This window comes from Canis aureus, chromosome 22 (genome assembly GCF_053574225.1).
Source record: "Canis aureus isolate CA01 chromosome 22, VMU_Caureus_v.1.0, whole genome shotgun sequence".
NCBI lineage: Eukaryota > Metazoa > Chordata > Mammalia > Carnivora > Canidae > Canis > Canis aureus.
Genome location: NC_135632.1, coordinates 27,169,841 through 27,184,376, shown reverse-complemented (window position 1 = coordinate 27,184,376; position 14,536 = coordinate 27,169,841). Strand labels below are relative to the sequence as shown.

At 33.6% G+C, this 14,536-nt stretch overlaps 1 protein-coding gene, 2 long non-coding RNA genes and 1 pseudogene across 19 annotated transcripts in view; 2 read left to right on the top strand and 2 right to left on the bottom strand.

Annotated features, from left to right (window-relative positions):
* Nucleotides 1-14,536, top strand: part of TBC1D5 (TBC1 domain family member 5) — a 544,964-nt gene that overhangs the window by 273,925 nt on the left and 256,503 nt on the right. For all 16 annotated transcript variants that reach the window (XM_077865315.1, XM_077865313.1, XM_077865314.1 and 13 more), the window contains one exon: nucleotides 6,844-6,910. In XM_077865315.1, coding sequence (XP_077721441.1) covers nucleotides 6,844-6,910 — 67 coding nt within the window. The remainder of the gene's footprint in view (nucleotides 1-6,843; nucleotides 6,911-14,536) is intronic.
* The window catches only part of LOC144293950 (uncharacterized), a 248,271-nt gene that overhangs the window by 119,401 nt on the left and 114,334 nt on the right, over nucleotides 1-14,536 (bottom strand). The gene's annotated exons all lie outside the window — the stretch shown is intronic.
* On the top strand, nucleotides 55-1,647 carry LOC144294337 (protein-L-histidine N-pros-methyltransferase pseudogene; annotated as a pseudogene).
* The window catches only part of LOC144293951 (uncharacterized), a 93,039-nt gene continuing 85,727 nt past the window's right edge, over nucleotides 7,225-14,536 (bottom strand). Inside the window, exon 5 of one of the 2 annotated variants that reach the window (XR_013361302.1) lies at nucleotides 7,225-7,511. This is a non-coding gene — a long non-coding RNA (uncharacterized LOC144293951). The remainder of the gene's footprint in view (nucleotides 7,512-14,536) is intronic. The other variant, XR_013361301.1, reaches the window with a different exon arrangement.

Here is a 14,536-nt window from a genome sequence, read left to right as displayed (position 1 = left end):
ATAAATCTTGGATTGTTTTCCAGAATCATTGCAATGTCGGTTTTGACAGTTATTGCTTGTTTTCCAGAGTTTTTTTGGGAGGATGAGAATTTAGAGTTGTATATTCTGCCACTCCACTGATGTCACTCTGCTTTCTTTTTGAAAATTATTAATGATACAGGAATAACAAAAATATTATCTTCTTAAAATTACTCATTTGAAATATTATTTATTTAAAAGTTTCTGTATTTGTTTTTATATCTGATTTTACATTACCTAAATAATAAGTTTGACCCCCACTTTGGCCCTGAAGGGGCTGGATGGGCAACTTGGGTACAGTAGCTCTAGTCTGGGTGTTGGCACCTCCCCTTCCACGCCACAAACACTGGTAGTGATCTAAGTGGCCAGGGCGCTTGGTGAGACTATTCGTGGGCTCGCTTTGCCTGAGCCTAGTGTCTGTTTAGCTGGCTTGGAGGATGTGGATGCTGAGGAGCCTGCTCATCCACTCCCTGTATGTGAACATGAAAAGTAGCCTTTATAGGCTGGCAGAGGCCGAGGCCAACAGAAAGGAGAACCGCCAGTGGTTGGTGTGCAATAGAGAGAAATGTGAATCTCTCTAGGCTCTCTTTGTTCAGAGGTACCTTAAGGAATACGATCTTCTTAACAGCATTGAGAAATTGGACTGTCTCTTTGTCCGATTATATCACTCTTTAGTGTCACCTGTTTTTAGTCTGTTTATGTCTACAATATCTATCACTGGGTTGCAAAGAAGAGGCTCAGTGTTTGCATTTTCACCAGATCAGTTTTGAAGACTGCAAAAAGTTAATCCAGTCTCATAGATTTAGGTGCTGGAGATGGAGAAGTCACAAAAATCATGAACTCTCATTTTGAAGAAATTTATGGAGCTCTCTGAAAATATGATATGGCAGCTTCAGAAGAAGAAATATAATGTGCTTGGTATAAATGAATAGCAGAATACAGGATTCCAGTATGATGTCAATTGCTTTAATTTGCTCGACAGCTGTGATTAGCCCCAGCCTTTGTTAAAAAATATCAGAAGTGTCTTGGAGCCAACAAGAGGCAGAGTCATCCTTGCTCTGGCTTTACCCTTTCATCCCTATGTGGAAAACATAAGTAGCAAGTGGGAAACCATCAGAAATTTTAAAAATCAAGGGACAGAATTGGGAAGAACAAGTGAATAGTCTGCCTGAAGTTTTCAGAAGGCTGGTTTTATTACCAGAGCTTTAACCAGACTGCCATACTTGTGTGAAGGTGACATGTATAATGACTACTACTTTCTGGATAATGCTTTGTTTTCAAATCGATATAAACACATGGAAGCCCAAGTCTTCAGGCCCACCCCAAGAATGTACACTCCAGAAGAGGGTCTGTGTTTATGATTATGTGAAGGGAGGACCCTTTGGGAACTGCCATTATAAATACCATGCAGTGGTTTAAATAACCAAAGTATGAATTACTTCTTTGTAGTATATAAAAGGAATGTTTTTAAAAACCAAAAATCCAACTCTTCGAGGAATTTTATCAACTCTTTTCTCAGTAATACAGGTCACACTTCAGTTATGGAAGATATTTTTTATACTTAATTGCAGTAAGAACTCATTCCCAGTCAAAGCAATATTCACAGCTTCACATGGAACCAATAAATATGCATTTTTTAAAAAAGTTATTTTATTTTATTTTATTTTATTTTATTTTATTTTATTTTATTTTATTTTATTTTATTCATGTGAGAACAGAGAGAGAAAGAGGCAGAGGCACAGGCAGAGGGAGAAGCAGGCTCCGTGCACAGAGGTCCATGCAGGACTGATGCGGGACTCAATCCGGGGACTCCTGGATCATGCCCTGGGCTGAAGGCAGGTGCTAAACTGCTGAGCAACCCAGATGTCCCTGCATTGTTTTTAATAAAAGGAAGACTGGCAATAAAGCTGTCCATTCACTTGCAAACATTTGGTTATAAGGTAAAACCACTGACACTCTTACTTATAGAAATTCTTTTTGCCATTATTCAAAAAATGTTTTTAGGGACGCCTAAGTGGCTTAGTGGTTGAGTGTCTGCCTTCGGCTCAGGGCGTGATCCCGGAGTCCTGGGATCGAGTCCCACATGCGGCTTCCTACATGGAGCCTGCTTCCCCCTCTGCCTATGTCTCTGCCTCTCTCTATTTCTCATGAATAAATAAATAAAATCCTTAATATTAAAAAAAAATGTTTTTAATCATTTTTGGATGGGATGCCTGGGTGGCTCAGTGGTTGAGCATCTGCCTTTGGCCTGGGGTGTGATCCTGGAGTCTGGAGATCCAGTGCCACATCAGGCTCCCTACATGGATCCTGCTTCTCCCTCTCCCTATCTCTCTGCCTCTCTCTCTCTGTGCCTCTCTTGAATAAATAAATGAAATCTTAAAAAAAAAATTAAAAAAAATTTTGGGGATCCCTGGGTGGCGCAGCAGTTTGGCACCTGCCTTTGGCCCAGGGCGCGATCCTGGAGACCCGGGATCGAATCCCACGTCGGGCTCCCGGTGCATGGAGACTGCTTCTCTCTCTGCCTGTGTCTCTGCCTCTTTCTCTCTCTCTCTGTGACTATCATAAAAAAAAAAAAAAAAAAATTTGGAAATGAAAAATAATTTTAAATACATAGAGAATTAAATATGGCCATTAAATCATTAGAATGTAGATAATAATAATAGAGAAAATGGAATATTATTGAATAAATAATTTTTTTGTATTTACTTGAGCACTGGATCTTAGACCCAGTGGGTGGTCTTAGATTTTTAACATAAATTAGCTTAGAGAGACTATTGTCTCTCTGTTGAGATAATGTCCTTAGTGGTTACTGACTTTATAGACAATGATGAATCATTATACTTTACCTTGCCATATGTCAACACATGAATATACTTAATTCATTGATTTTTTTGAATCATTTTCTTTGAATGGGATTTTAAATTTAATAAAAAACATTTCAGTCATAATGTTCATTTAAAAAGAAAAGATTTTAGGTCTCTATACTATTTATGGCATATTATCCTATCATAACTAAATGTGGAAACTCATAGCTTTGTTTTCAACTTAGTTTAAAGCAAATCTTTTTTAACCCTCTTACTATTAAATATTCGTTGCACATACTTGATGAGATTTCTCTAACAAATTAGAGATAAATCTTATTTTTTTAATTATGTAATACTTTTTAGAATTCATACCTTGTATGACATGATCTTCTAAAACTTGTGACATTGTTTAGATATAAACTGAGGGCTCAATTGAGTAGATGTGTTTATTTATAGCATTATTTTGGTTGTTTTTAACCTAACCTAGTTTAAAATCTCTAGTTCTACTTTCAAGAAGATGTTTGTGCATGAAAAGCACTATAGAAATCTATTATAAACCTTCATTTAGCATGATTTCAGCAGTACACAGATAGATACTATAAATGCCCTCAGCTAAATATGACTGCAGTAAGTTAAATAATCTGGAATTTAATTTATCTTGTTTTGAGATTTAAGCAACCATTACACATATTATTTGCTTAATAAGTTAGATACATATATGTTAGAAATTACTAATGGAAAATAAATGCTTTTTCTATCCTCATTTAAAATAATGTAACTACAAGTGTATATTTTTCAAATCAGCCAACGTATTTTAATTTTCAGTGCTAGGAATTCTTTTTACAAAGTTATATACCAATGAGAAATCTGTTATGTAAATTTCACATTGTACTTTTCATCAACAAAAGTTGATGAAATATTCCTGTAATTGTATGTTGTTCAATATACATATACATAATGACATATAATATGTATGTTACATATTGTATATACTATATGCATTTATTAAAATTTCCTCTGTAAATATATCTAGATTATTTTATTGATTAATTTACATTAAGTATTGAAATACTTTTACAATTATATTTTAAAAATTTATGAAGTTACTTTTCAGTCAAGTGAAAGGTAATGTTATCTTAAAACAAGTGATTATTTAAAGGTCTTTGTGCAAGATTAATAATGTACTTATGTTTGTGTGTGTGTGTGTGTGAGAGAGAGAGAGAGAGAGAGACGGAGAGAAAGAGAGAGATTGATAGAGGAAAGTGAAGAAGGAGGGAGAGATCTGAAAACGACCTTGTTACAGTCATGGCTACCTGACAACTTAGTTCCAGAATCAGAACAGCAACTAAAGACATCATGTTAAACTCTCTTGCACCCTCTGTTGTTATTTTTGGGGAACACCACACATTATCTTCCTATGATTGTATTGGCATTAGGCTTATTAAAATCTCTGATAAAATTAATACTTAGTTTATTATACTTAATTCCAAATTAGATTAATAGTAAAGTAGCATTTATTTATAATTCTTAGTTGATGTTTCCTTTTATTATAAATAACGTTTTTATTGTAAACACTTTATTAAATCAAAGAGCAGCCTCTCTTTCATTTCTCCTGGTTACTAGTTTCAAGCCCCTCCAAATGTCTCACACAAATGAAGATCTCTGCAGGATATACACACTATATGTACAGTTTTCCAGAATTACAAATTCTGCCTATTCTTTTATAAATCTTTCAATTTTCAGCAATTTCCTCTCAAAATAAGAATCTGGAATCGTCCATACTAAAATTAAGAATTTATAACTGTAAGGAACAGATGTTTTCATAAACATTTGCTATAATTAATTTCAACTAGAGGATTGAAGGAACAAAGCAGTTTTTCCCGCTTCAAAACTTTATTGCCTTTTCCCCATATAGCAAACTCTGAAATCTTTAATACTTTTTAGGAAAACAATTGTACTCCTTATTTGGTATGTTTTCAAGAAAGAAAAACTGCTTTTTTTCCCCCTTATTCCCATCCTTTGAAGGTTACATTTATTGTGGTATGCTCATTTTTAAACAGATAAAAGATGAAGAACGCCTTTATGTTATGACAGCAAAACCTAGTTTAAAAAATGGAAAGTCTCTTAATTACTTGAAGGATTTTATATTTGATCTGGTAAATATCAGAAGAAAAGAAATATTCTGTTGGTGAGATCTTATGTGGTTAAGTAATTGTAATCTTCAGTTTTAGAGAAAGAAGGCTCGTATTTTAATGTATGATATAGTACTTATTTTATGCTGATTATAGAATGTTTCACAGGAAATGTCTGCAAGCTGTTAAATAACATGTGTTGTAGGAAATTTTCATTTAGCAAGAAACCGAATAATTTTCTTTAAATCCTTTTAGTTTATTTATTACAATACCATTAATTTTTTAAAGAAAATATATGTTGCATGAGTAATCTTATAGTATCTGTGTTTTCAAAGAATTAACAAAATATACCCAGCTAAATTGATCTTAAACATTTAAATGTTTTTGAATAATTTTCTTCTATAAAATTTGGCAATAGTTTTGAATGCTGTAATCCATTTTAGGATTTTTGTTTAATGGAAAAAAAAACCTGAAAGCACGTTTAATGAAAAAAAAAAAAAAAACCTGAAAGCGGAAAAATAGAGTTAAAAGTAAGTGGACTCAGCCCAGTTCTTGTCCTCCTAAACACTTCAGCACAGCTGTAAAGATTTTGAAAAGAACCAACATTCTTGACTAATCTGTCAACTATAAAATGTGCAAAGAAAAATAGGTAGCTGTCATTAAAATTACATTTCAGCTTTCAATAACCATTTAATGAGTAGCATAATTATATAAGTATGGTACCTTAAGTACCATACTCAATAATTAAAAATAATCTTATCTTTAAAGTGAAAGCTCTGTAATTACTATTTGACTTAACCAGGACCACTGTGATGATCTCCAGTGGCACCTAAGATTGTTCAAAGTGGATTAAAAGTATAAATGGATAAATCATTAAATTATTAAGCTTTAAATATCATAAAAATGAATATAACCTGATGTTTGAAAGTTATATTACAAGAATTTGGAATATAAAGTGTAATCAGAATCTAGTCTTTTTAACTTGTTCTAAGAATAAATGGTCTATTTAATAGTAGTATACAGTGGTTTCATAAAAACTATATTTTGAAGAATATATTTTAAAACTTAACTACTAAAATTAAATTTCTATCAATAAGCATGAATATTTTATATTGTGGCATTGGTAAGCATTTTTTAAACTTCTTTAGCACATTTATTTTTATTCCATTAAACAGGTATTAATTTGTTCTAAGTCTGATACTATGAATATAACAGTTTCTTAAATTGATTCCCCCCCCAAATGTTTAGTATTACCATACAATACAGAAATATCTTTCATGTTGTTCTTTTCATTTTCAAACTGCTGAACTTTTGCCCACAGTTAAAACATAAAGTTTTAAGAAGGGTATTAAGGTGTATTAAAGATTTGTTAGGATGCATTCACCACCTCCCAAGCCTGCTTTCCCTTTTACCTCTCTGCTTACTATATTCCTAGACCATAGAGAGCTGGGGACTGGAGATTATTCCAGGTCCCCTTTCTGTTGTTTTCTTTTTACTGTACCAGTGGTATGGCAGATGACTTGGTCACTAACAAAGAGTTGTCCTTTGCTTATAAAAATGGTGTATGATTAAATGGTTTATAAATTTTGATTTTGTTTGTGATTCATAATAAAATGTCTGTAATGTTTCATTTGTTCTGTTAACAGTTACTTTGATAATATTTCTATACAAGCTAGGAGTGGTGATATTGGTTTATATTTTAGCATTAAAATGAGTTTTTTGCCTAAAAAAGAGGTCTGTACTCTGATTACAAGACATATTTGGGGGTTAGGGATAGTGCTTTTGGACTCAGTATACTTCATAGAGCTGTCACACAGAAGCTTTTCAACTAAAACATTCAATTTCATAATCTTCCTTATTTCAGCATTTTTAAATTTTTTTTTTTCCAGGAGATTCAAATAAAAATGGAAGAAGAAGTTCTACGTTAGATTCTGATGGGACTTTTAATTCCTATAGGTAGGTGATGAATACATAGATACATATTATTACAAGATAATACACAAGATACCTGATGTTACAGGATTCTAATCTTACAGTAGTAAGAAAATGTTACCTGTGCTTTAAACATAAGTCAAATAGAAAGACTATTGTGATATGCTAGTGTTTTGCAGACTTACTGAGTAATGAACAATGTAACCTTTTAAGTTCTTAAGTAAATGGCCTAACTGTAGTTATCACTTGTTAATATATAGCAGGATAATTGGTATGAATGCACATGTAGTATTAAACTCCATTATAATCCATTTTTGTTTTTATTTTTCCAGTATATCTGTTATAGTACTAAAGGCTTCCATTTAAGTTTTCCTGTTAAAACAATATATTCCTTATGAGTATCTAAGAGAATATGAAATGTAATCTTAGGTGACATCAAGTGCTGTTTATTTAAATTTCATATGGTTCTTCAGCAAACAGGGCAGTTATATCTCAATTAGTGATTTTTTTTTAAAAGGATACACTAGTTAAGGAAACAGATATCTTCTCTAATATTTTGGTAATATTCTCCTTATATTTGCTTGAGTACATGTTTATGGATTTTGTACCTTCGTAACAGGAGAACCTAGGAAGAAAAAAGATTATATTATTTCCAGTAATATTAGAAAATTCATATACTTAACCAATGTGATATAAGAACTAAGTTGTTTTCTCTCAAGGAAAAAAGGTGCAGATTCAATAATAATACATTTTGGCATTGTGGATAGCAAAGCAGATTCTTGAAGAAATACTTTGAGTATATTGTCCTGATGGTTAATTAGTTCTGACACATTTGCAGTGACACTATAAAATACAAGAACCACTATAGACTTGGAAACTCAGGTGAATGTTAAGCTGTAACTCCTTCTCTTATGTAGTAAATACGGAGTTTATGATTGGAATCTTTATATTTTATTTGAAAATATATTGTGTATATCTCTAATTGGAACTGTGTCATTTGTTTTTTCTGATTCCAGGTAAGCTTTTAATATCTAGGATAGGGCCATATATGCAGGAAACAATAAGAATATGGTAAATGGGAAAGTTTTTGTACAATTGTTTATGAATTCCACAAATGAGATGGTAATTGAAACACTTGACATCTTTATTTTATATCAGTTGGGGTCTGTATAAATAATCAGTCGTTCAAGTGTCACAGATACTACAAAAAAGGCTTATGTTCCCATGGTGTTCTAGAAGGGTATTATCACAGCAGTAAAGCTCATATGTTGTCATTATATTTTCACTGTACTCATCCTACCTTATAAATGCTGGGATTCTTCAAATCCTTATTTTAGTACTGAAGTGAATATAAAAGATAGTTGAACATTCATGATTTGGCATGTAAGTGAGGAATGTTAATATGATAATATATGTGAAATCTGTGTTGTTAATATTATTAGTAGATACAAGTACCAAAGCTAAGACCAAAGGAAAATAGAGATGTATTTCAAAGGAAGGAAAATCTATATAAGTGTAAATTTTGTGGGTGAGTTAATTTTACAATTACATTTGTAGTTTAGCTAATTATAGTAAATAATGGACATAATATAAAGTTAAGAGAAATGTGTTAATGTGAAGGCATAGTATTATCTTGTAGTTTATTTTATCCTTGAATAGTTTGAAGATTAAAGTATTTTAGTATTATTGAATGGTAATTGTACTTTGAAAATGAACTCCTAATGCAACTTTGCACAATAAATACTAATGTTGTTAACTAATATAATTTTAATCAATGCCTGTCAGTGTTGTAATGTTAGGATATTAATTTATTGTTGTAATTAAAAAGGCAAGATAAAAAGCTCAGGTAGTACAATATATAAAAACGAGCTTTTAATAGTTGGCAGGCCAGTGCTGTTATTAAATAGTATTATAGTATTTAAGGTGTGAAATGAATAGTTTTCTACTCAGCAGGCAATAGCTCTTACAATATAATGAGCTTACTTGTGAATTTGACACTTGGGTTAAATGCAGAATTCATAGAAGCACAGCTCTGGGGTATATTTTCATATGAAGGTTAACTGATAAAACCTAGGAATTGTTGCACGATCATACTAAAATGGCAACAGAATTGTCAGTAAAATTCCCTTTTGAAAATGAAAATTATTTTTCTGTTGCTATCGTTGCTGTTTTAAACTTAAATAAGTTACTAGAAAAATGTGAATATTAACCCTCAAAGATCCTTTAGCCTAACAATTCCAATTTTGTCTTGTTTAAACTATCTCAGAAATCCTGACCTTTCTTACAGTTAGACAGTTCTGGCAGCCAGCCTAGTACCATCATACTCTAGTTATATGTACTTGTGTCCAGGGTAATAATTAGCTTTAGTTTGTCATCTTTTAAGACAGACATCATAATGTCTAACCTGCTTCCTCCTCACAACTCTCATAAAGACTGAGATAAAATGTAGAAGATAAAGCCTTTTGAAAATACAAATACAAAGCCATGGCATTATTAGTTCTTTGAGTATTATCAATTCTTTCATATAAATTGGCAACTTTGTTGCCTCAATCTTCACCTTTCAACCAATGTACTCTTTTATAGTGTTTGCGGAGGTTTTATTAACTTTTGAATTCGGTCTTGAATTGGTCACCTTAAGTCTGTACTCTTCCCTTTGTTTCTTTGTCTTATTGTGGTCTTAGACTGTCACTTTCAAGAGGGCATAGTCACTGAATGTTTTTCTTTTCTTTTTTTTTTTTAAGATCTTACTATTCATGAGAGAGAGAGGCAGAGACATAGGCAGAGGGAGAAGCAGACTCCCCTTGGGGAGCTTGATGTGGGATGCTATCCCAGAACCCCAGCATCACACCCTGAGCCAAAGGCAGAGAAGCTCAACCCCTGAGCCACCCATGCATCCCTCATTTGTTAATAATATCTAAGTATATGGTGAGGTGGTTCAGATCCTGACTCCAAATAGTTGGGAAACTTTGGACATGTCTTAGCCTCAGTTTCCTCACCATTAAAGTGGGGGTAAGAAAACACAATTGTTAGGAGGAGTTAATGGGATAGTGTCATGTGGTAAATGCTCAGTAAATGATAGCTGCTTTTATCTTCTAGTCTGTGGCACTGTCATCATTGTCATCTGGTATTTAGAATTTTTTACAGCACCCTGATATAGAGACACTAAAAGGAAGGTAACAAAGGATGTGACTCACAGGAAAATAAGTTTTGTCTGTTAGCAGAAAAGGAGCTAAGAACAAGGTTAACCTGAGATTTGAAATGCTCCATCTCTGATACAATATTCTCAGTTGCCTTTGTATGCCAAATTTGTACACATAGCAGTAATAAAAGGAAGATGTTTTACTCTTTGTATAAGTTGAGAGGTGGATTTTTGGAATTTTGACAAATTTAGAAATTTAGAACTGAACAGATCCCAACACGATAGTGTTATGTACCTAATGTTCATAGATTTGTTTTTTGTAGGCCAGGAGGTTTTACTTGGATTTGTGTCTTTTGTGGTTTTGCTTCATTGATTCAAATGGAGTGTAGTTGAATTTAACTCCTAAGGCACTGGTATGAATATTATATGGTGCCTAGGTAATAGATGGTGTTTTAGAACTTTTGATTAAAATGCAATTATATGTCTCCCAACTAATTTGCAGATGATGTGTTAAAACGGAAAATTTGTAAGAATTGAAAAGATACTGGTTTATGCAACAGACCTTATGCTTTTTAAAGACCAGTGTTTTCTGTCAGATTATATGAGCTTTCTGCATTTCTTATTTAACCATTAAAACTGAGAGACCCTTGCTGGGTATGAAAGAGGAGTAGTAGTCTGCTGATTAGCAGTTTGCAGTAGATGATTAACTTAGGGACTGTAGCACAGGGCCACGTGGTAGAAAGAATAGTCTCTCCCCACCACCCTCCTTCTCTTCCCAAGGGCAGCTGACCTTCTCCTCTCCAAAGAGGCGAGCCCCTTGCCAGCACATATGACTACAGACTATTACATTAATCTGTTTAGCTGTAGTACCAGCTGCTTGCATGTTTTTAATTATCTTATTAGATGGCATAACAGTGACCTATGAAATAAATTGAAGGTGAACATTTTTAAACTTTCCTTTTTTATCCTGTGTTTCTAAATATCTTTATTGATCAAATCATAACTTTTCACAAAAGTTCATAGAAGTCTATATGGCTTTTGAATCTGTGTAATGCTTTTTTCACATATAATAATGGATTCCCAAAATGGAAAATAGCTTCATTTTTGTCTCACTTTGATTTAGGATATTAAAGATTTAGGATTACCTCATTTAAGACTTAGGTTATGTAGCAACAAATCCATGTTAAAATACACTGGTTAAATAGCAATTTAGAGAAAACTCAGACCAGTTATTGGCATTCTCTGGGAAACTCAGAATATTGCTTAATTTTCAGACATCATCTTGGCGTTGTATAAATGTCATAGGATAGAAAATAAGTCATTGTAGATTATTTTTAAATAAATTTGTATATTTAACTGTGATTTTTTAGATTCTAGTACACAGTAGTAAATCATGTAGTCTACCCTAATCACTTTTACAATTTAATTTCACATGGTACCATTTCTGGGTATATTTTCCCAAGCTGTGCCACTAGGAAAAATGTATTATCCTGTGAATTTTAACAATTGGATAATTTACAAATAATACTTTGTAAATGAAGGGTTGACTCCAGGAGAGACAGTTCAAAATAGTAACAACGAATGGTGGTTCTGTTATAACTTATCACCAATAAACAAAGATTATAATAGTTAGAAACACTGCTGTTGAATTAAAAAAACAAAGGTAGTTGGACGCAGAAGGGATTGCAAAGTACTAATGCATGTCTTTTGAATTAGTAAATCCTACAACTGGGATAGTAGGGGGCTTGAGACTTGAAAAATTTATAAAGACCTTAAATATATGTAAAGTATACATTGTTTATATTTTTTAAATTAAGTAATAGCCATTTTTTGGCTTCCTATTTTTTTCCTTTTTTAATTTTTTTTTTAATTTTTATTTATGATAGTCACACAGAGAGAGAAAGAGAGGCAGAGACATAGGCAGAGGGAGAAGCAGGCTCCATGCACCGGGAGCCCGATGTGGGATTCAATCCCGGGTCTCCAGGATCGCGCCCTGGGCCAAAGGCAGGTGCCAAACCGCTGCGCCACCCAGGGTTCCCCCTATTTTTTTCCTTTTAAGAAATAATATATTTCATATTTTAAAAGAACTTTTGTTGCAGAAATAAAGGGAATCTTATTAGCTCTAAATTGGGTGCTGTTTATTAGTTTCTTAATACTAACCTGAGCTTCTGAAATTGCCTCCCTTTTTCAATATGGTGTGTTCTATAGCCCACAGTTTTGTTTTGTTTTGTTTTAAGATTTTATTTATTTATTCATGACAGACAGAGAGAGAGAGAGAGAGAGAGAGAGGCAGAGACACAGGCAGAGGGGGAAGCAAGCTCCATGCAGGGAGCCCTGTGTGAGACTCAATCCTGGGACTCCAGGATCATGCCCTAGGCCGAAGGCAAGCGCCAAACTGCTGAGCCACCCAGGGATTCCCTATAGCCCACAGGGTTAAAGGCTGTTTTGAAATTGATAAAAAGTTTTCAAGGAAATTATATATTTGGTTTGGCTTTTTGAATCTAAAGTTAATTCTTTTCTTGAATAATAAAAATACATTAATTTGAATATTGTTTAGTCATTGAGTAAACTTTAAAAATTAGGCTCACAGCTTTTATGTATCCGATTCACATGTAATCAGTAATTTGAGAGAATTTGGAAAATATCTTTCTATCATTTACATTTATTTCTAGTATAATGCCTTTTTTTCCCCGTTTGTATGCAAGTGGGTCTTATGTGTTTTGAAACAACCATGAAGTAGTAATTCAAAATATTAGTAGAGATCATAGAGCAAAAGCATACTTTGGATTTAAAATTTAGAAATCTGGGTTCCGGTTCTAAGAGTGATAGAAGTTTGTTACTCTGTTATATTTAAGAATATAGGGGCAGCCCTGGTGGCTCAGCGGTTTAGCGCCGCCTTCAACCCAGGGCCTGATCCTGGAGACCTGGGATCGAGTCCCACATTGGGCTCCCTGCGTGGAGCCTGTTCCTCCCTCTGCCTGTCTCTCTGCCTCTCTCTCTCTTTCTCTGTGTGTCTCTCATGAATAAATAAATAAAATCTTAAAAAAAAAAAAAAAGGATATAGTCATAGAATCAATTTAATTGCTGAATGTTGTACTATTAATCTGTTCAGGCTGCTATAACCTATCACAGATTAGATGGTTTATAAACAACAGATATTTATATCTCAGTTCTGGAGACTAGGAAATTCAAGATTAAGGAGACTAAGAAGTCCAAGATATGTGGTCCACTAAGAGCCCATTCCCGGTTCTCTATCTTTTCTCAGTATTATCACATAGCAGGGGAGCCAGAGAGCTCTCTGAGGCACTAGTTGCATTCATAAGGGCCCACCCCCAAATACTCATCACATCTGGGTGTTGGGGTTTAACATACGAATTGAATTGAGGGAGTTAGGAGAACATTCATTTCATAGCATATACTAAAGATAATAGAGACTAACCTAAATTTCCATCCTGCTCTTCCACCACCCAGTCCTTTGAAGGTCCTGAGCCCTTGCCATTTTATTCTCCCAGGGTAGCATAGCTTATTAGTAGATGAGAAAAGCTTTTTGGGATTCCTAAAGCATTGCTTTTCTCACTTTTTGTTGCCTGTGTTTTGTTGAGACTGTATGTAACTATATCATATAAACTCTATAAGTTTTTAAGAATAAATACATGATTCAGGGAAACAATTTGGAAAAAACACAGAGAAAAAAGGATGACTAAAGATTATATCTTAGCCCTACCACTTACTGACTTTGTGACCTTAGGCAAGATAATTAACCTCTCTGATTCCTAATTACCTTATTTGTAAAATTGGAATGTTAACAGCTCGGGCAGCCCGGGTGGCTCAGCGGTTTAGTGCTGCCTTCAGCCCAGGGCCTGATCCTGGAGACCCTGGATGGAGTCCCACGTGGGGCTCCCTGCATGGAGCCTGCTTCTCCCTCTGCCTGTGTCTCTGCGCCTCTCTCTCTCTCTCTTTCTCTCTTTCTCTGTATTTCTCATGACTAAATTGTAGAGTTGTAGGGAGCATACCTACAAATGTATAGAACACTTGGCCTAGTCATCTAACACATATTAAATAACAAATACTAGTTTCTACACCTTTCTCTTCTCTCTTTTCTGAAATTTCCTTTAAGTTTTAACCAACTTTTTCATCAATTAGAATTGTCCTTTGTCTCAGAAAAGTATTTTTAAAATTCTGTGCAGTTCTAAAGTGGCAGTAAATGAGTATTTAAGGATTGGATCTACAGTTATTTTTAAAAGATCAAATCTATAAATATCTACAGTTATCTATAGATTGTATAGGAAGAATATTTATAAAATCCATGCTTATTTAACCTGACAGTCTTATTATCAAACTTTATTCTCATTTTCATATTTGTTGAAATAGCACCACAACCTTTATAGTTAAATGATAATTTCAGAGAGCACAAAATATGTAACCTTTGCATTTTCCAGAAACCAAAACCAAAATAATACCTTTTATTCATATCTCCATAATGAAGCTATATTTGAGAGAAGGAGACAAAA